Source organism: Grampus griseus (assembly GCF_964374135.1).
Source record: "Grampus griseus genome assembly, chromosome: 12".
NCBI classification, from domain to species: Eukaryota; Metazoa; Chordata; class Mammalia; order Artiodactyla; family Delphinidae; genus Grampus; species Grampus griseus.
The window spans coordinates 81,269,876-81,292,780 of NC_139006.1; the positions used below are offsets into that span (position 1 = coordinate 81,269,876).

The 22,905-nt window shown below is 37.8% G+C and overlaps 1 protein-coding gene across 1 annotated transcript in view; it reads left to right on the top strand.

The window, feature by feature from the left end:
• DOK6 (docking protein 6) overlaps nucleotides 1–22,905 on the top strand; it is a 408,133-nt gene that overhangs the window by 245,417 nt on the left and 139,811 nt on the right. The window contains exon 4 of the mRNA XM_082668201.1: nucleotides 4,154–4,273. Coding sequence (XP_082524327.1) covers nucleotides 4,154–4,273 — 120 coding nt within the window. The remainder of the gene's footprint in view (nucleotides 1–4,153; nucleotides 4,274–22,905) is intronic.

Here is a 22,905-nt window from a genome sequence, read left to right on the forward strand (position 1 = left end):
GGCTCACGGGCCCTGCATCAGCAGGCGGACTCCCAACCACTGCACCACCAGGGAAGCCCAAAAGATCTCTTCTTATTCAAATGAATCTAGCCATAATTCTGCAAATTCTCCCTAGAATTCTGCAAAGAAGTGATGGAAAGAAACTCAGGAACAGCCGTCCATCTTTGACTGTATCTCTACTTTGCAGGGTCCCTGATCATCATTTTCCCTACAGTCTCATAATTTAGTTTAGTCTCTCTTCTCTTTGTCTTGTTATTCCCAAACATCTTTCAGGGTTTTTTTCTTTTGGGAGTTACCAAATTTATTCATTTAACTGATCCTATACATAGTGAAAACATTATTTGGGTTTCTGTTCTAGAGAAAAGTTATTGACCTGAATTAAGAATTTGAGCATAGCTGCAAGCTATCCGAAAAAGACATCTAAATGAGAAAGCACTTCCACCATAAAGAGAAAAACATAGAAAACGTTGCAGAACATTTTATGCCTTCATTCCTCCATAAAGAAATTTAATCATTTACACATTATGTGTAGACCAAGGTAGACGCTTGAAAGATAAAACAGAAGACAAAAGGCACTGAAATTATGGGAAAATAAATATTTAAAGATACAGTGGGTTTATTAGATTATTGCATTCATATTTAATCTCCTCAGTTCTGTAAACACAGAAAATGGAAAGGTGAAAGATGTAAGGTAATTCAGAGAAAAACACTAGTTAAATAATGATGGGACAAAGTAAATTAACATGCAATAAAAGATATTAAAGATTTCAATACATGGAGTTTGCCAAAGAAAAGAGCAAATAAAAAGCACAGCTATAATTATTTGAAAGGTGACTGTCAAAAACAGATTTTAAGCAACAAAGCCTTGTATAATAAACAAGTTCAGCTTGTCTGCAGCAAAACTGTTAGATCAAGTATGCAGACTACAAAGGTTAGTACTTTTGAGGTGAAGGTTTGGGGCTGATCTAACTGAACTAAATACTACAAAACTGGGAAGAGGATGGACAGAGTGCTTACTGCTTCTCAGACTTTACTCCTTGAACTCAGGGCTGTCCCCCGCTGGTCACAAGGTGTCACTGTCGCTGCCCTGGATGTGCCTCTCCATCTCAGCCCTGACCACCCTCCTCAGTGCAGCCTGGTTCCTCCAGCACATTCACACAGAGACACGTAACGCTCCTTCATACTCTCACACAAATACCTCACACACTCACGTACTCATACACAGTCCCATGTACTCACACACACACTCACAAATACTGTCACACACTGATGTGCTCTAACATGCTCATATGCACACTGTCCCACGCTCACATACACTGATACACACTCACAAGCTGATACACAGACACACACCGATACACACAGTCACACACACTCCCTCCCCTTCCTGCTCGCCCTGCAGGTCCCTGATCAGATTCCCTCTGAGCTGCTCAGCCTTTGTCCTGGTGCCCCAGCTCCTACCAGCTAAGCCACAGCCCTCCAGAGAACCACACACCAGACTCTCCTGCCCACCCACCTGACTCTAAGATTACTGGGAACAGAAACTGTGTTTTTCCATATCCTCTTAGCACAGTGCCTGGCTTACAGTGAGAAAATGTTTGTTAATAAAGAAATGAACCCTTGATGATTCTGATCTGATCTGATTCTTCTGAGCTGAATTGCAGGGATGTCTCTCTCTCTCTCTTTCTCCCTCTCTCTCTCTCCCTCTCCTTCTCTCTCTGTTTCTTTCTGAAATAGTTTATAATTCAGTCTTTAACGTGACTATATCTAGTCTTATTGTATTACTCTTGCTATTTCTCTTCATACATGCTGCTGTACTATTAAAATGCAGAAGCGTTGCAATTCTCAAGATTGGCTGCAAAAGCCATCTTTACCTGCTGGTGGAAGCCCAGGAGCCCCTCTCATTGCTGTGGAGGCAGCCCGCTGGCTCTGGTCCTTACAGAAACGCCAAGTTGAGTTCTACTCAAAATAGTCAGCGCGAGCTTCCTAGAAGCCCTTTACTGTGTGGTTGTTTTCTTTATCTCATTCAATCCTAGGACAAAAGAGTTACTAGAAGGAGAGGGGGACATGTTTCTTTAACCTCTGGGCATGCGCTGACTTAGTATTTAAAGGGGACGTTGTGACACAGGTGCTTTGTCATATTTCACACTTTTAATTTTACCACACATAGCATAGCAGATACTCTTCTTTCCATCCATGGGGTCCTGGAAATACTCGCAGGTAGAGTCATGCAGATGAGATGTTAATTGCATGTGATTTCACTGATGATTGAAGGTCGAGGAGTTCTGAGAAATAGTCACAACATCAAAATGTAAAAAGAAAAAATATAGCCATATTGTCTCCCTTAGCAAAAATGTCAAGGATTTCTAGAGACACGGCGTGGAAATTGGCTTAAGCTTTTGATCTGTTGTTAGAAAAGCTTTCAAACCTTTCATAAATTTTGGAAGTCAAAATTCATATATCTAATGAAAATTATTTTCAATATATGCTGTTGTTGCTTGTGTAAAATTTTTCTGTGAAGGCTGGCATTCCCTCACCAGAAGAAAAAACGTGTTTTTTTTTTAGAAAGCTGTGAGCCTCAGCAATGCCTTTTTATTGTATTAGAGGCCCTGTGATCAGAAGGGATGCTTTTCTAGGTTCATGAGGAAAAGCCCACCAGCCAGACAAGGAGCCAGGCCTGGCCCACATGAGAATCTGCTTTCTCCTTGGGCGCATGCTGTGTCTGACACCACAGAGGACAATCCCTGAAGGATGCAAACCATAGCTTTTGCAAGGAAAAATCACTTTTGTGATTTGAACGTTGGAAGCGTTATTTTTGTCGGAATAGTACTCCGTGGGAGACTGCATGTTCTTTTTCTTTATTTTCTAACAACATTCTATGGTCTTGATAAAACGAAGAAAAAGTGACAAATATGGCTTGACATCTCATTGATCAAACCCATTTTTGATGCTAAGGCGGTGTGACTGAGCACAGGGAGAAAGCATTACCCAGGTTAGATGACGTTGGCTGTCGAGCAGAGCAGTTGATACTCATATCCTTGGAGTCAAGAAAACGTGTCACAGATAACGTTTTTATGGGGAGTTTAAAATGCCAGGGCAAAGGTGGAAATGTCATCCACAGAGAGGAGCAAGAGATTCGAAGGAAATCTATATTAAACTGCTCTAGTACAGACTTATGCTATGTGAAAAAGTCAGAAGTTTCTCTGGATGAGTGTCAGTGGAAAACTCTTATCCAATTTCTGTGCAGTGATGTGGGGGCTTGGCCCAAAATTTCTAACCTTTCGGATCTCTGCATATAAAAATAGTTAGAAGGCTTGGGTTCCAATTCTGTCTTGGTGCTGACCCATGATAGGATATGAGACCCAGTCATGACACTAATCCTTAGTCATCTCGTGCACAGAGGGCTTATATTAGGATCAAATTCATCCATGTTTGTGAAAGCATTCAATACTACAAGATTTTGTGTAGGTGAAAGGTATTCAGAGGTTTCAAGCAAAGAAAAACCGCGAATATAGAGAAGTCGGGAAGTAATGGGAATAAAAAGAGAGTGATCTAATCAATATCTTAGATAATTGGAGTTTTCTAAAGGGGAAAGTTATTTTTAATATCTTCTCCCTAAATTTTTTTAAGTGAGGATGGTCTACTTTTGAGATTTGTAAAAGGAAATCGATCACATTCTTTTGCTGATCTATGATCCACTGCAGTTCAGAATGACGGGGATCAGACCTTCAGTCCACACACATCCAAGTTACATTCAGGAGGACAGTCATGTGTTTAATCTAGTTCGACATTTTTCAGCTATTCACTTATCTATTTTTATTTTGTATTTAATTAATTTTTCCAAGTAAATTCTTTCCTCCAATTAAATCAATCTAAAATGTACTGGATAGTAAACAAATCTCAGTCTATTATTTATAAATAAGATAAAGTACATTGGCATAACTTAAAATAACTTTAAAATACAATGTTATAATGTCAAGGGAAACAATTGTGGAGATTGTTTTATTTCACTGCTTAAATATAGCTTTTTAGTTTTCTTAAGGTAGATTTTTTAATGCTCACCACTTACCTGGGAAACTGGTTCAGGAAACATTCCTTCTCCATCATTCCTATGTAGCCTTGCCTGACTTCCATGGCATGTGCTCATTTTCAGAGCTGGAGGCCGAGGAGTGGTGCAAGCATCTCTGCATGGAGTGTCTGGGGACTAGGCTGAATGACATCAGCCTCGGGGAGCCTGATCTCTTGGCGGCAGGAGTGCAGCGGGAACAGAATGGTAAGTGCGTCTCCATCCTTCCTTTCTTTTAAAGTGCACTGGGAGCTATAGAACTTTGAAAGTGGAAAGGACCTCAGAAATGTTTCAGACCAATCCTTTTTAAGGGAAAATAAACTGATCAACCTCAGCTGTTAAGGGACTTTCTCAAGACTGCATACCAACTAGAAAAATACTAAGGTACAATCCAGGTCTCCTGCCTTCTTGCTCTGTGACATTGTCATTTATCTCAATAAATAAGTTACCTCAACAATAAGTTTATTCATTATATATAAGGTTTTGAATGGACAGCATTCCTACATTTTCTTCTTTGATAGTTGTTATAGATTTGGAGTCTAAATAAATAAGTTTGGCTTATTGTGTTATTTTTCCATAGATTTTAGGGAATGTGGCTAATAGTATGTCTTTGCTCAGGCTGCCATAACAAAATACCATGGACTAGGTGGCTTGAACAACAGGAATTAATTTCTCACAGTTCTGGAGGCCAAGTTCTTGCTGTGGCTCCACGTGGCAGAGGGGGAGAGAGAATAAGCTCTCTCCTGTCTTTTCCTGTAAGGGCACTAATTCGTTATGAGGGCCCCACCCTCATGACCTCATCTAAGCTTCATTACTCCCAAAGACTCCATCTCTAAATCCTATCACCTTGGGGGTTAGGGCTTAAACCTGTGAATTTTAGGGGGACACAATTCAGTCCATAGCATACTACACGTAAGGAAGTACAATGCATGGAATCTCAGGGTTTAACAAAATTGAGGTTTATGTGACATGTTATTTACTTACTGCACTGCTCTCTAATTAAACATTTCTGATGTCTCTTAAGAAGTTATGCTGCCTCTTCTTGACTAACATCTCTAAATAATGAAATCAGAGTAATGTCATGAGCTTTTTTTCCCTCCATTTTAAAAAATAATTATCATTATCACCAGAAGATCTAGTAGTATGAAAACAGAAACTTTCCAATGTTCTTAATTTCTATGGCTAGTGTTTTTTAAAAGGTTGAGGGATGTTGGTGAAGGTTGACACTACTTATTAAAAAGAAATTCTGGAATTATCTGTGGTTTATACTGTAGACAGCACCAGTAAAATGCATCAGGATAATACTTAGCAATAATGGTTTTGTTATAAGTAATAATATTCTAACAACCATCACTGTCTCATAGACCATCAAAGACATTATTTTTTGGGTTCTGCTACACTGAAAAAATGTTTTCCCCACGACCTGATTATAAACATGCGTGGGCACCAACTTTGCCCGTGTTGGTAGTTTCAGAAAGTCAGGAAGGCCTTTCTGTGGCTCTTTTTCTAGCTTCCTTTTGATATTCCAGTTTCTCTCCCACACTTTCTTGGATTTCATCTCTCCAATTTAGTTTCTGAGAACTGTGCTAAGTACAGAACGCCCATAATTGTGCTGCTTAAAATATGCTGTTCATTCTCAGTTTAAGAAAAGAAAAAAAAAAAAAAAACTCTTTACCGATAAACATTCGTCAAGTACTACATAAAGAAAATATGAAGAAAGTGAATAAATTAGGCCTGTGGGTGGAAGCGTTACTGTGTGCTGCTTACTTGGTGTGAATTGTATGCTGTTACTTTAAAGATCTGGGGTTGTATATCGTTTCCATCCAAATGGATAATGTACTCCTTTGGTTTATTATAATTTCTATTTCTAATTTGATGATAATGTCAAAGTAACTTACCTACAATATAAAGGGAAAACTTTAACATAAACTTTTTAGGATAGGACAAACATGGAGTTAAATGCCAGAGCTCTATAAGAAGCACAAGCAGATGTAGCCTAACAAGCAAACTTTTCAGGATGCAGCTTGAATGTAGGCTACACCCCTTAATTAGGACAAGTTCCTAAGGCTCTTCTAATTTCAGTTTGCTAATGTGTGAAAATGAACTAATACCAATTTATGGTGTTGTCATGATGGTTACATGAGATAATATAAAATAAAGACTAACTCTCATGCCTAGCTCAGTTTTTTAAAAAAGCACAAGTTTGTTTGTTTAAAGCACAAGTAAAAATAAAGAAATCAAAAACTAATTCCTGCATATACTTTAGAGAAGACCTGAAATTATAATAACATCCAATGCCATCCAATGCTCTTTTAGGTTTATTTTGTTTAATAATCCTAAATTGATAAAAAGGGTTATATGTGCTTTTAATATATAGTAATTATTTAGTTAAAGAAGGTAGTATTTGATCCATTTAAATGACCCCCTAAAAGTACATGGTACCATAAAGGAAATTGGCAGTCTTACACACACACACACACACACACAATCTTGATCACTGAGACTCTTCAGTGTTTAGCGTTAAAAGGAAAAACTTAGCTGGAAGGATTTCTTTTCCCCAGGAAGTACCTTCCACGTGGGTGAATTTCTCTCTTTGAGTCCAAGGCCATGGACATAGCCATTGCTCCAAGCTCTTCGAGTTACATACACTTTCTTTAAAATGCTTCCTCAAGTCCAAATAATAACATCTTTCCTTTGTTTCTTTTGGCCATTGAGAACTAGCTAAAACTTTTTAAAAGAATAATTTATACCAAAGGACAACATGAAAGGCATAAATCTTGACAGAATGTCTAAATTACAGACTCTACTATTGCCAGCTCAAAAATCCCAGTGAATGTGTGTTTACATGCTGCCTGGAAGAGAAGCACACACACACAAATTGGCACAATTTGTTACTTGCATTCCCCGATTTTGTCACTTCCTAATCAGTAGACCTCTCCCGTAAACATGCTAATTCCATTTTAAGTCCGCCCTGAAATAACTACCAGTAGTCTATAAAATCCTATGCTAAAGACTGAGAATGCTCTTTAGCTAACTTGAACCCTCTCCCTTGAGCCCCAGGATCGCTTTAGGGACACCCCTGTTCATTTTACTGCATGTAGGGAAAATGTTTGTTGTTTTAGCTAACTAAAGTATTTTAAAAAATAATATTATCTTTTAAAGCTGTCCTTCCATAGTTTTCAATCATAACACCTCTTAATATAAACAAATTCTTTAACTTCCTAATACATGTTTTAAGTCATTAATATGTTCAGATTGGAATCAATCCTTTATGAAAGATTTGTCATCACAGATTTAGGTTTTTTCCTTAAGGCATTTTAGTGTTAAATTCTATAATTTCTTTTTTCTTTTTTTGCGGTACGCGGGCCTCTCACTGTTGTGGCCTCTCCCGTTGCGGAGCACAGGCTCCGGACGCACAGGCTCAGCAGCCATGGCTCACGGGCCCAGCTGCTCCGCTGCATGTGGGATCCTCACAGACCGGGGCACGAACCCGTGTCCCCTGCATCGGCAGGCAGACTCTCAACCACTGCGCCACCAGGGAAGCCCTAAATTCTATAATTTCTTATTCATCAGAAACATTATTTTAATGTTTTATCAGTGATATGCTGGGATTTAGTTTGAAATTTCTCCTAAGAGATGAGATACACATGCATGCGTGCAGAATTGATGTAATAAATTACATTACGGTGGCTTGTGGTGATCTTGTGGTATCCCGTCATCAAGGGAAGACTCATTGCTCAGTCCTAACCACAGCACTTTTTTTCTGACATTCAAAATTGCTACTACTCCTCTAGTGTTTTTCTGACTCTTCAAACAGCTTGGCCTTATTTACTCTGAGACTAGCAAAGAGTAAACATTCGTGCAATTAATTTTTACATGTGTATGTATGTTGCTAAGATAAAAGTGGTTATTGATTAAATTCTTTGCTATAATCATTTTTCATCTAGTGCTGTCAGCTGTTTTCCTATTGATTCAGAATCCCACATAGTATAGGTGAAAATAAGGGAACACAAGTACACACACACACACACACACAAACTTATTCTTGGACTTCAGATAACACTGCCACAAAAGAGTGCATACTAAGTAGACATGTTGAATTTTAAATTCTTACAACTTGCAGAATCTTCACATCTTTCAGTTGTGTTTAAGATAACCTATGCTGACCTTAGAAAATATTAATGTAAGAAAAAAGCCTATGTAGAAAATGTTAATGTAAGGTGTTATAATCATAGTTATTTAGAAAGGAGTCACAATACGTAATAGCAATTCTAGAAAACAGATGTTACGTGTTAATCTTTAATAGCAGAAGTAAGCATCACAGCCAAGAAGCGAGTCACTTGTGTGAAGTTCCTGCTGCTGCAGTTGGAGGTAGACTCAAGGATATGTCCATTTTGCTATTGATACAAGAGATCATTATCCAAAACAAAATGGAAAAATAACCTCAGACTTTGCCATCGGGTTAATGCAGAGTCAGATTTGAGGGTTTAGTTTTTTCCAGGACCAAGAGTCCCTGCTTATGAATGGTCTAGAATTGTCATGAATTCCTACTTTTAGCCTAAGAATGTGTGTATAACCTTTCTGCAGAAGCAAAGCGGTATTCCAGTGTTGTTTCTAAATTATTTACTTGGGTTGCCATAGTAACCGTGCTCCCTACATTCCACTCAGAGTCCCTTGTATGTCACTCACTCATTCATTCTTCACCCATCAAACATTTTCGAGACTATGCTATGCAAGAACTAAGCTGAGGAAATGTAGAATTATGTAAAATAGGGCCGTTACTTTTCAAAAGCTCACAGAATAGTGAGGGAGACAAACCTACAAACAAGGTGTATTGATCAATGTTTTTTAAAATACTGCTGTGTTCTTGGTCACACAGAATCTCAATAGCACAGACCTGGAAGTGTGTCTTTATCATTCATGCATAGGTGGGTTGGCTAGGGTTCATTGGTTTTAGGCTGGGTAATGCTGAGATTGGCTCCAAGCTGCACGTGATGTCTGCATCTCCTCCGTGTATATCTCATCCTCCTGACACTAACGGCTACCTAAGGCATGTTCCCAAAACAAAAACATTAGGGCAAGAGATCAAGCCCAAACTTGCAACATAATTTAGGTCTCTGCATTTGTCATGTCCACTGACATTCATTGACCAAAGCAAATCCTATGGCCAAGCCCAAAGTCAAGGGGTACAAAAGTACACCCCACCTGTGGGGCCACGACATGAGTTAGAAAGTCTGATCTAATGTGGAGAGGAAGTGAAGAATCGAGATAAATGATACAATCTACATGCTAAAATAAAAATAGAAGTGCTGTGTATAGGTATGATCAGTTCTAATCAGAGCAGCCTACCTTTCTTTAAAAAAAAACTTATTTCTTATTCCTCTAAATAACCGTCTCAGTCAGGCAGGAAGTCTGAAATTCTTAATGTCCATCAGTAATTAAAGCCAGTATTAGCAGGCCTTTATTCGTTTGGGAAATGGCCAGTTAATGACAAAACAATAACACCCGTAACAGTAAAACTTTCTCTATTTTAAGGATCTTTTCCCCAGCTTTTCAAAAGTGATTTGGGGTAAGCCATATTCACACTTATACACATACTTTATGACTAGTCATGAAAGAGTGTTCCAGGTTAATTTTTTTTGTCCCTGGGATAACACTCAGCAAAACACACTTTTGCATGGGGAGAAGAAATTTCGCATACCTATGTTTGAGCTTCCAAATGCCATCCACACACTCCTGTATTTCCCAAAGTGAGTTCCAGGAAATACTGCTCCTACCACTACTATACGCCTTCTGCAGTGAGGGAATCAGCAGAGTGAATGTAATATTACGTAACACTATTGTGGGTTAGATTGTGTTCCCCTCCAAAATAAGAGATGTCCAAGTCCTAACCCTCAGAATGGGACCTTATTGGGAATAGGATCTTTACAGAGAACCAAGTTTAAACAAACTCGTTAGAAAGAGCCCTAATCCAATATGACATGCAATATGTCCTTATAAAGAGGGGAAATTTGGACACAGAGACGGATGATGTGAAGATGCATGGAGAGGAGACGGCCCTGTAACTTGCGTGATGTATCTACCAGCCAAGGAAGGCCAAGGATTGCCAGCAAACCCCAGAAGTTAGAAGAGATGAGGGAGGATTCTCCCTCTAAAGCCTTCAGAGAGAACCTAGCCTGGCCAACGCCTTGCTTTCAGACTTCTAGCCTCCAGAACTATGAGATAATAAATTTCTGTTGCTTTGAGCCACCCAGTTTTTTGGTACTTTGTAACAGCAGCCCTAGGAAATTAATACCAACCCTATATGATGGTCACCATACGCATGAGCTGAATAAAGCTGTACTAGAATGAAGGCCTTTTTTACCGTTGTGTAATGCAACATTTCCCATACTCATTTTACCTACCTGTCTTTTTCTACGCATAACCCCTGTCCATAGCTTGTGGATATTCCTATCTGTTCCATGAAACAGGTTGGGAAATGCCAGTATAACCAGTGGAGGTGCTTACCTACAGGGAAAGCTGAAAGATGATGGTGATGGGAGCAGCCATCCTGGCAAGAATAAGATGATACTCATGGATATAACACAAAGTCCTGAATGGGCCCTAAATATGTGCCTCCTCACCTTATCTTGTGTTGCTAATTCCATTCTTTGATTGCTGTCGACTTTTTGCTTTGATTGCTTTTTGCTTTGATTGCTTTGATTGCATATAATCAATAAACTAGATCAAAACACCACTTTTCCCGTTTGGTCCTCAGTATGCACTACAATGGAATCAAGGCCAATGCCATAAATATTTCTACCTCTCTTTGAAATAGATGATTCAAGGAAATCAAGGGTGTTTTGTAGTGCTTCCCTGCCTACACTGCCAAATCTAAGTGATCCGTTGTCTAACTCTGGCCATATCATTACAAAGTGAGATGCATACTGGGAGAAATACCTTGAAACACCAAAGGACCTGTCCTGTTTGCTTTGCCCTGGAAACATGCCCTATACAAACACAATAATAACAAAGATGCAAATTTCAGAAACATTTGTAATTATATGAAAGGAGAAAGTTCTGGGGAGAATGCTGAGTCCAGAATTACTGGTATCTCCCAACTACAGGCAAAAAGAAGGACTTTGAAAATAAGGTAATGCCTTGCCCATACCCTTTCCCTGGGAGTTTGAGTGGACACAGACACATGCTTCTATCTCCTCATGTAAATTGGAGGCTACTACAAGAACAAAGACTAGAATTTGATTCTCTGCATGGAGTTTGATGACAAGCCTAGGAAGAGATGGAGAGATGTGGTGGAGAGATGTCAGCAGAGCCTAGCAAGGTGTAACAAGATAAAGCTACACCTCAACTGTCTCAAAACTGATATGGCATGGATGGGGTGCCCAGGCTTCCTGTTGGCCCCCACTGGACCCCAGATACTCTCTGAAAGCAGGACTTGCTGTGTCACAGGAAAGCAAGTGAAGTAACTCCACAGGGAGATGGGTACATACGAACCAGATAAGAGGACCGTGTCTCCTCTGCTGACACCTGGGACTATATCAGTTCCGGGGGTTTTCAAATCAGCCTGGATGAAACGAGGAGGAAGCTCAAAGATTGAACTTTGATCAGAAACTGGGTTAAATGAGTCCTCATTTGACAGAAAACAAACACAAATATACACACACACAAAGAGGAAAGAAAAGAAAACCTCAGTATACACTAATGAGATTTCATTTTTTTTCTTTTGTAATGCTATGAATTTTATTTTATACATTTAAAAGCATAATTCTGAGACAAGTGCATGGCGTCACCAGACTGCTAATGTGGTTTGTGGCTCAAAAACAGTTAAGAACGCTGACCTCAAATTTGTCTCACTCTTCTGTGCTCTGTTAATTCAGAGCATTAATGTGGTCCATTATACTTTCGTACCAAAGCTTGTTTAGATTCAAGTAGTACAAATTAGCTTCTCTAGGGCTTCTCTTCATGGACCTCCTGGATATTGTGAGTTCCCTTTGTGTAGGTAGGAGTGTTTCCTACCATTCTTGTACTTGTCTTCTGCATTTCTTCTTTCACTCCAATTGTCTAATCCTGTGTTTCTACTGTATTAGACTCTCCATCCTTTTCACCGGCAGAATAAAACCTTATATTTCTCCTCCTGGATATTTCAGTAAGTACTGAGTTTTTCGGACCTCAAACTCTGATTTCTTGAATGAGTTTTGCAACTTTCTGGCTCAGTCCGGGGAGCTCCATTTCCTCTCCCTCCCACCAGTATAAGCATTCAGGGGCCGAGATTTCACTTTTGATATACCCAACTTTTGGTGATCCATTTTGTTCCTGCTACAGTAAAACTATGGTGTCCAGCTTGAAAGTCAAACTTGTAGCCTGACGAACATATGTTGCCAAACAAACTTAGTACATCATCAAGTTCTGTTCCAGTTCTCATAAGCTCTGGGGCCATGGTCAAGAGACTGAAATGCTCTAAATCTCAGATTCCTGCTCTTTGGGATGATACTGATAGTACACGTCTCATAGGATTGTTGTAAGGATTAAATAAAATATAGCATGCAAAGCGAGTAGCACAGTGCCTAGCAGGAAAGTCCATATTTCTCCGGAATATTGTGCATGTCTCTGTCACATTCACATCAAGTGTGTGTTAGACAAGAAAATTCTGGGCCCCCAGCCACACTCTAAAACAAACATCTCTGGGATGTGGGACCAGATGTCTGTATTTTAATAACCCCAGGGACCTAACATGCACTAAAGTTTGAAAACTCAGTGTAATAAACTGTTGATTATAATCAGCTTCAAAACATCTACCAGTGATTTTAGGACTCTCTTGCAAAGTTTTCTTGCAACGTTTCTTGCATTTCTTACAAAGTTTCAAAATTACTGACATAAATTTAATCACAATATCCTTGTAGTATCTTCTTAATACCTGTCTACACTGTAGTGATAGCTCCTTTTTTACTTCATATAGGTTATTTTTGCCTTTTTTTCCCCATAGTCAGCATCATCAGAGATTTACCTATTTATTAAACCTTTTTTTCAGTATGTTTTAAAATGTATTAATTTCTGCTCTCATTCACTATGACTAATCACTCAGTTGCTCCACAGTTTTGGATTTAATTGCAGGTTCTTTTTCAAATCTTTTGAGGTAGATGTTGAGAGCATCAAATTTTAGCCTTTCACTTTAAAAAATATATTTTGCAAAGCTCTACATTTTTCTTTGAGCATAGTTTAAAATCCTAACTGTAGTAATAACAGTCCCAGAGCTCAGATTAGGATATAATAAATGTTAAAATTGGAGGGAAAAGTGTCGGGGGAAATGTTTTTTAATTTCCATCTGCCATAAAAGAAAAAATCAAAATATTATCTCTGATTATAGGCTTTGTAAATAAAATAAAATTTTATATTACTTAACAGAGATTCAAATTACCCAAAGTAACTTAACAACAAATAGAAAACCCAAAGAGCCCTATGTCCATTCAAGAAATTTAAATTAAAATTATACAACTTCCAGGGGCTTCCCTGGTGGCGCAGTGGTTGAGAGTCTGCCTGCCGATGCAGGGGACACGGGTTCGTGCCCCGGTCCGGGAAGATCCTGCGTGCTGCAGAGCGGCTGGGCCCATGAACCATGGCCGCTGACCCTGCGCATCCGGAGCCTGTGCTCCGCAACAGGCCGCAACAGTGAGAGGCCCGTGTACCGCTAAAAAAAAAAAAAAAAAAAAATTATACAACTTCCCATACACGAACTCCAGTCCCATACAGTTGCACTCTTGAATTCTATTTAAAGAAGAAATAATATCAATCCTATGCAAAGTTTTTTGGAAAACAGAAGAGGAGAGATGATTTCACAATTCATTTTATGAAGCCACTATAAGCCAGATACTGAAACCAGAAAAAGTCAATGCAAGAAAATAAAATTCCAGACAGATATCTTTCATGCCTGTAAGTACAAAATCCTTTTAAAAATTAGAAAATGGAATATTAAAGTATTAACAAGATAATACACTCTGATCAATATTGGTATGTGTGCCAGAAATGCAAAAAAATCCCAGAAATCAACCATTATGTGTCACTACATTAATAGGTCAAGGGAGAAGATCATATGATCATTACAATTGATCCATAAAAAGCATTTGATAAAATACAATATGCATTTATGAAAACAACTCTCAAAAACCTAGGAATAGAAGGGACTTTCTCAAACTGATGAAGGACATCAATGTAAAACCTTCAGAAAATAGAATTCTTGAAGGTAAAATATTGAATGCTTTCCTCATGAGATTGGGAATAAGGGAAAGATATCCTCTCTCACCACTTCTATTCAATATTCTACTTACTCTACTTAAGGTCCTAATTTGTGTGATATGACAAGAAAAGAAACTAAAATTATAAAAATTAGTAAGAAAATAAGAGGTTAAGATAGTGTACCTTGAAAACGCTAAGGGATCTATGAGAAAGCAACTACAGCTACCTGAATTCAGTGATGTTGCAGGATAAAAAGTTAATATGTACGTATTTATATGTATATGTGTGTGTAAATATTATATAGATATAACTTATCTATATAAATATATATAACATTTACACACATATATATTATCAGTGAACAATTACAAATATGATAGTATCATTTATAATACCATTTAAAAAAATCACATACTCAGAGATAAAATCAGCAAAGACCTCTACCGTGAAAACTAAATACTGCTGAGAGAAATGAATACATCTAAATAAATGTAGTGATAAGCCATTCATGATTGGAATAGTCAATATTGTTAAGATGTCAGTTCTCCTTACAGTAACCTATTGATTCAACACAATTCCAATAAAAATCCTGAAAGCCAGGCATTTTTTCTAGAACTTGACAAGTTAATTTTAAAGTGTATTTGGAAGGCAAAGGACCAACACTAGCCAAATTATCTCAAAAAGGAAGAACCAAGTTGGAATGTGTACCCTTTCTAATTTCTGGACTTATTATAAGTGACAGTAATCAGGACAGGATAGACAAATAGGTCCGTGGAACAGAACAGAAAGAAAATGATCCACATATATGGATCAGTAATTTTTGACAAGGGCACCAAAGCCCTTCTTCATAAGCTTATTGGTCATTTCGATGAGAAAAGGAATATTTCTTTAATAAATAGTTTTAGACTGACTGGATATCTATATAGGAAACAATGAACCTTAACCCCTACCTCACACCATACTCAAACATCAATTTAAGGTGGATGCAAATTTAGGATAGGCTAAGATTTCTTATATAAAACACTGAAAAAAACTGTAAAAATAAATAATTTGGGCTTCATCAAAATTCAAACCTATGCTCCTCAAAAAACACCATCAAAAAAAGTTAAAAGGAAATAAAAAATAAAAATGGAATGCCACAAACTGGAAATAAATTAGTGACGTGCTGAGCTTCTGACTCACAGGAGGCTACTAAAATAGACAAAAATAACCTACAGTGTTAGAAATGAGATCAGTGGTTGCTTCTGGGGGCCATGGGCAGCTGGAAAATAGCATAAGGGAACTTTCTGAGGTGACAGAAAAGTTGTGTCTTGTGCATTTGTCAAAACTGAATAAATGTTATAAATAAGATATGAACATTTCATTGTGCTTCAATATACCAGTTACTGTAAAAAATAAAATGCTAAAACTGCTATGAGCGGGTAATATAATATTTAACCTTTCAGTAACAAAGGACTTATTAGAAAAATTAAAACCATTTTCCATTTTCTGGCCACAAATACCATAAACAAAATTAAGGAAACCTGAGATGAAGTCTTTGTCATAAACATGATAGGAAAAATTTGTAGTATATAGAATTCTTAAAATCAACAGAGAAATAGTAAAGCTAGTTTAAAAGTCTGGCCGGGGACATTTATGTAAAATGAATATATAAAATATAAAATATGTTTTTTAATTGGAATATGGATTGGTACGGAATTTCTGGAAAGCAATTTGGTAATGTGTCGTTCTTAAAAGAGTTTATGGCATTTAATCCAATAATTCAGATCTTAGTACCCAATGTAATTTAATAATCAAGGGTATTAAAATGATCCAAAATGTATATATAAGAATAAAGTAAACCCTATGACTCAATATAAAATGAGTGAATTATTTAGCAAATTAAGCTGAAAGTTGGTTATTTTCTTATAGCCTAATTTATATCAGACAGAAGTTGACTTAACTTCAATATTGATCAAATAGATAATTATTAAATGAAATACGGCATAGCTATACAGTAGAATATTATGCAATCATTAAAATTGTATCCCCAAGGAATCCTTAATAGCACCTGAAAATTTTATACTATAGTAAAGGCAATATAAAGGGTTCAGTACTTTACATTCTGTATGATAATAAGTACAATATATGTGAATATGCTTGTATATTAAGATACACATTACTTTAACAGATTATCTCTATACGGTATAATAGCAGTTGAATTTTTAATGATTTTCTGTATTTACTACAATGAACATGATTTACTTGGAAATGCAGATAAAATGCTGTCAACAGTAATTTTTTTGTAAAAAAAAGAAAAGGAAAGAAAGAAAGAAGGAAGGAAAAAAATAAATTAGTTCCTGGGGGATTAAAAGATATTACTGTTTTTGTTTGTTTGTTTGCGGTACGCGGGCCTCTCACTGTTGTAGCCTCTCCCGTTGCGGAGCACAGGCTCCGGACGCGCAGGCTCAGCAGCCATGGCTCACGGGCCCAGCCGCTCCGCGGCATGTGGGATCTTCCCGGACCAGCGCACAAACCCGTGTCCCCGGCATCGGCAGGCGGACTCCCAACCACTGCGCCACCAGGGAAGCCCTGGTTTTTTTTTTTTTAAGTGCTGCCATTTGATACAAGAATTGCAAGGATTCCAATTCACAGTGTCCATTGAGCAGGTGGCACCTGGCAACTGCATTTATTGCTATTGCCACGTTATAATAAAATAAATTTTGACAAATTTCAGTACTCTGGTGGAAATGGAGTCACAATTTCTGAAGAGTTCCACAAATTTTGACAAGCATCAATCATGCTTTGTTTCATTGCTGGTTTAATTGCATTATACAGATCTCAGGATGTGTCTAAATGTGCAAATATCTGCTTTCCCAGTGTGGCTCCATTTCTAAGGCTGCTGAAATTGAAGGCTGACCACTGCAATATCCCAATATTACAGCCATTTGGAGACAGGAATGTAAAGTTCAGAATGATCTTGAAAATCTCATTATTTTCTGAGTAACATCTGGTTCTATTGAATTTTGTGGCACTTCATATGACCATTAAAAACAAAGCATATTTTATCAAACAGTGGGGTGAACCTAGATTCGAAATTGAGATGAATTCTCATTAACAAATTCCAACACTCCCAAGCATGCATTTAGGTTTTCAAACACCCGATTCTTGTGGACTTACTAATTAGTGGTTAATAGTAGACCAATAACTCTGGTCCTTTGACTAAATAACATTTAGTAGACTGTTTATTAATTTAGTATTAATATTGAAATTTCATGTTTGGAATTGGTATGTAACAATTGTTAAATATAGAGCCTAGAGTGGGACTTTCTTGCTGTGTCAGAAAGGTACTGCAGCCCCAGAGCGGTGGATCATGTGGGAAAAGCACCATGAAATTCTAAAGAGCAGGCTGGAAGATTAATTGAGGAGAATTCTCTCATAGGAGAAGAGCAGAAAGGAGGGGGTCTGTCCCCCTCCAAGCACGAGGAAGGGGGAAAGGCAAGAGAACCACTCATAGAATTTGGACTGTTCTCCAGATGAGGAGGCTGATCTCTCACCCAGGCTAGCAGAGCTGCAGAATCATCTAGTCCTGACCAGGCTGGTACCAGAGCAGTGTGCAAGAGAGGACGGGGGACAACCTGAGTTGGGAGGTGTAGTGGTTATTCTTCTCACCATGATGAATCTGCGAGCAGGATACAGGATGCAGCCACAGCTGTTCATGGTGGCTAAATAAGGAGATAAAGGTCACCAACTGGACAACGCTCATTTCCACATTTGATGGGACAAATAAGTTTGGGTCTTTTAATGAATTAGCTGCAGTAATAAATTTAACTGAAAAGATGTCTTCCGTAACTATCAATATTCTGATCACATGAAATTTTGAGATAAAAATTGAATTCTCTTGCTATAAAATAATTTGTTAAATCTTTAAAATTATTTTGACCAGTAAGTTGTATGTAGAGTGAGTTTTACTTTATGGAAACACTGGTTGATAGAAACAACTACGTGAAATTCAAAATTATACATTGTCCAATCATTTAGAGCTATTATTAATCATTACATAACCATATATATGCATATAAATATTTACTTTATTTAATTTAATAATCCCTAAATATTTTAATTAATGAACTTTAACAAATATTTAAGTCTCTACTATATGGAAGACCCTGGAATTGAAATTCAGAAAATTAGGGATGTCACCAGATTGCTAAAGAACACTCTTCTTATTGTGGGGCTTCTCCTTTTGAGCCATGCTTGGATTTTAGGAAGAGAAGGTGAAAGTATGACTTTACACTCACCCACTTAACTGCAGTTATTTTAAAGTTTAACCTCTCCCCATGGAAAACCTGACAGTTTTAATATTTATGAAGCTCTTATTTTTCAGATATTTAGGTGTAATACTTAGTTCCATGTTCCATCCTTTCTTTTGACCCAACCTTCAAACCCACAACTTCTGAAGTATCAGGAGAAGTGAGATGGACAGAGGGGGATAGACTGCTCAGGAATCAGCTAACAGCTAAAACTTACAGGACCTTCTTTGAAAAAAGAATGGACTGGCATCCAATAGACATTTCCCAAATTTATTTTAATTAATCAGCTAATATACACAAGATGTGTTTTATATTCATGCAGTCACAGACACTGTTTACTATGAGGTAGATTCACAAAATTATTCAATACATAAATTCCAGAAGTCTGTTTTTTTTAATATTTCAATTTATTACCAAGGAAACTTAGCTGAGCTTATATGTCTGTTTTTCAGCATGGTTCTCCTTTTTTTTTTTTTTTTTTTTTTTTGCGGTACGCGGGCCTCTCACTGCTGTGGCCTCTCCCGCTGCAGAGCACAGGCTCCGGGCGCGCAGGCTCAGCGGCCATGGCTCTCGGGCCCAGCCGCTCCACGGCACGCGGGATCCTCGCGGACCGGGGCACGAACCCTTGTTCCTTGCATCAGCAGGCGGACTCCCAACCACTGCGCCACCAGGGAAGCCCTAGCATGGTTCTCCTTTAAAACCAGTGTTCCGTCTCTTCTGTTACAAGATGGAAATTACCAAGAAACTGGTTGAAGAGCTCATCATCCTTTTGTTTTCTGTTCACTTATTTCTAGTCACTGGAGGGTATTTTGCTTCATGTCAGAAACGTCATCAGTGATCCTCTGCTTCCTGCTGCACCTGCAAGCTCCACTTACCTCCACTTGCCAGGCTCCAGCTAATATTATATTGGGTTAGTTCCTGCCCTAAACAAGATCTATGTAAAACCTCACTGGCTGAGAAGGGAAGGTTTCCGTCCTTCTCAGGGTCTCCCACATATCACCTGGGGTCTCACTGTCCCTTTTCCAGGACCATTTCTCCTGAGTGTAGCTACCCTTTCTCGCCAGATCTTGTCCAATTCAATTTGACCAAACCTTGTTTTGTAGCCCCCTCGAGACTGTTCTTGTGGTTGTGACCTTAACCCTGTGTCAAGGCCATTTGGAGCATGGTCTCTTCCTTTGGACCTCTTAATCCAGCCCTAGAGTAAAACTGCCCTGGTAAGCGCAACTGCAGGTTCAGCAACAGTAAGCATCTTTGTTGGACAGAACAATTCATCTTATAAATATTTCACCTTGTTATTGTTTTGGCCATTTAAAATAAGATTATGTTTTCTCGTATATCTATCAGCCATTATACAAACCTAAGTTTTACCAAAATACAGTTTTATGGGCAATGTCTTTGGGATTTTTCGCTCTAGAATTCTATAGTTTATATGTGTGAACACATTTAAAACTAATATTTTTTACATAACCTTTCAAAAATTTATTTCTTCACACATTCACCAGTCTTCACAGGACTTTATATTTTATTCATGTTTCAGGATATTATTATCATTATTTAGACAGCTAGTTTCTTTTCTAATTCTTTTGGCTACTTGGAACTCTGCTGTTCAGTGCTTCTTTATAGTGTTTTTATTGTTATTGTTGATGATCTCAAAAGGACATACTTGGGATATACATATCTTGCTGAATTGTGAACTATCTTTCATATACCCCCTTTCTTTCTATGCCTCTCTCCCTTCTTTATTCCAATTGGCATAAGAACTCTTTCTTGACAAGTCAGGCGTGAGTCAGTTGAGATAGAATTAATTGATTTGAGCAGAGATTAGAAAACAATTTTGAATAAAATGTGCTGATTTGCTCTACTGGAACATAGCATCACTTTTCAAAAGCATTCCTCATGGTTTCTCAGATGCTGCTACTTCCTTGGCAATATTTTTAAATGAGTTTCACAAATTGACACTTCTCGAAGTGTGGTCCCCAGAGCAGCAGCATTAACATCTCCTGGGAACAAGTAGAAATGTAAATTAGCCAGCCCTGGGGTAGACTTACTGTATCAGAAACAATAACGGTGGAGGCAAGCCAGCCATCTGTATTGAAGCAAGCCCTCCAGGTAATTTTGATGCACACTGAAACCTGAAAACCAGTACTCTAGGCAGTGAAACCCACACGCAGTTTCTTAAATAAAAAGGTGACATGATCAGAGATGGGTTTAAAAAACCTGCCTGATAGGATTATTTCACAGAGGTAAATATTTTTAAAAGTCATTTTACTGGAACCAGTTTTAACTATTTCGTATTGAAATGGCCCAATGGCAAACATAACAAGTTTAAGTAAAACAATGTGTTTTATGTTACTAAGGGCATAAAATAATTTCTTCATAGCAAATGCAGAAACCTTCCTTCCGTTAAAATGGAATTCAAAGAAGTGTAATTTGCTAGATGACTTGATGTGCTGCCCTTATCTTTATGTGCCTGGTTTTCTGCTGGATGAATTAGCCTACGTTTTCATTGAATCTCAGATCCTTGGAAATTAGCCCTTAGAGGAAGATAAATTTTGAATATTGAAAAATTGAAAATAAAATTGTTTAGGGTAATTCCTTTCTTAAGATAGAAGAAATAGCATCAAAAAGAAGGTAGGAGCATTCTAAACCATAACAAGAAGGGGTTACTTGAGTAGCCAGGTTAAAAAAAATAAAGTGGGAAAGTAGAAGGCAGGCCAGAGGGAAGGGATGCAGGTAAGGTTCACCTGCTTTGTGCTGTCTAGAGGCGGCCCTGGAAGGACTCCTTAGGGGAGTTATCCCATCACTTTGAACTTGTTCGTAAATGCACCTCAAAGACTTTGGTGTGTAGAGCCCTGTGTCATGTGGCTCATAATAAATTCACGTATCAATTATTTTCCAGCTTTCTCCAATGGCCATTGTGATGACTGTCCTTTTTCTGTGTTTATTACTGTTAGGTTTTACCTGCTAACATTAGAGCACGCGGACATTTCTGTGAAAACGTTATGGTTCTTCTGGGTCCTCTGAAGTACTCTGTAGATTATGTGCAACCTTTCACGGAACATCCGTTCGAAGGACACTCCATGTCAGGACCATTTTTTTGTATGCTCCGTTTTTTCAGTTACAAACAGTGGGTGTGAATATCAAGGGTCAGTGCAGTCTTAAGCAACAGTAAGATTGTTTAATGATGTTTATTTATTTCAGGAGTTTTTAAAAAGTGTTGTTATTTCTTGGCATTTTGGCAGTGAGTCTTCCGATGCTCTCTTCAGACTCCGGGATTGATGGAAAGGAAAAAATCTAGAGGACTGTTTCACTTTCCGCTTTTATAATGGCAATATTTTCCCTATGCACAACAGATGCCACTGACACATGGTTAGTTCCAAATGTAGAAGCTGAACTTCATCAGAAGTGTCTTGAGCAAAGAAAAGAATATTGCTCTTCAGGCATTAACTATAGCCCTGAGTCACTCTGTTGGGTCCAAGTTTCATTTCTATTCTCATATTAGATCATACACTTTTGATTTACTTGTAATCCCATTGGAGAGGGAACTGTGCTGGGAAAGTGAGGGATGTATTTAATGCTGCACGTAGATACTTGCACACAAGAATTTTAAGGTTTATGGAATATGTACGTGTCTATGTAGACATAGATACAGCCTTTTATTGCACATAATTAATGGGACAATGTTCTTCATTTTTCAGCTACAGAATTTATCTCATTTTGCCTTTTCTTTGGGAAATAATTGTGAAATCTATATACATATTACTTTCATGGGTCAACAACTAGAATATTGAATCATTAGATTATTTTTGGTCCCAGAATATCTAGGCACTTGAACATCAATATTGACCATATGGCTACTAAGTTTCAAGCTGTCGTGCTTAAGTTAAATATAACTGATTTTGCATCAGAAAATCCTTGCTTTACAAAATACCTGCCACTGAAAAGATTCTTTCTATTATACAGACAATTCGAGCTCAGTACCAGCAAACATACAGTGTTTAAGATTGTAGCATCATGATGGATGATAGCACATTTCTAAACATCTCAATCCTTTACAAACTGCAGCTGCACCATTATGCCTCTCAAAATAATTCATGCAACAGCACTGCCTTTAAAGAACTATTCACAATTAAATTCAAACTCACAAAAATGTATCTGCCAGTAATTCTTAAACTTTTCGTTATCACGACTCATTATATTTTTGTAATTCCTCAATTCTTGCAGCCCCTATTCATCGTGGGATATATTTATTTCATTCATACAATTAACTAATATTTATTGATCATTTACTATAAACCAAGAATATGGTGCTAGGAA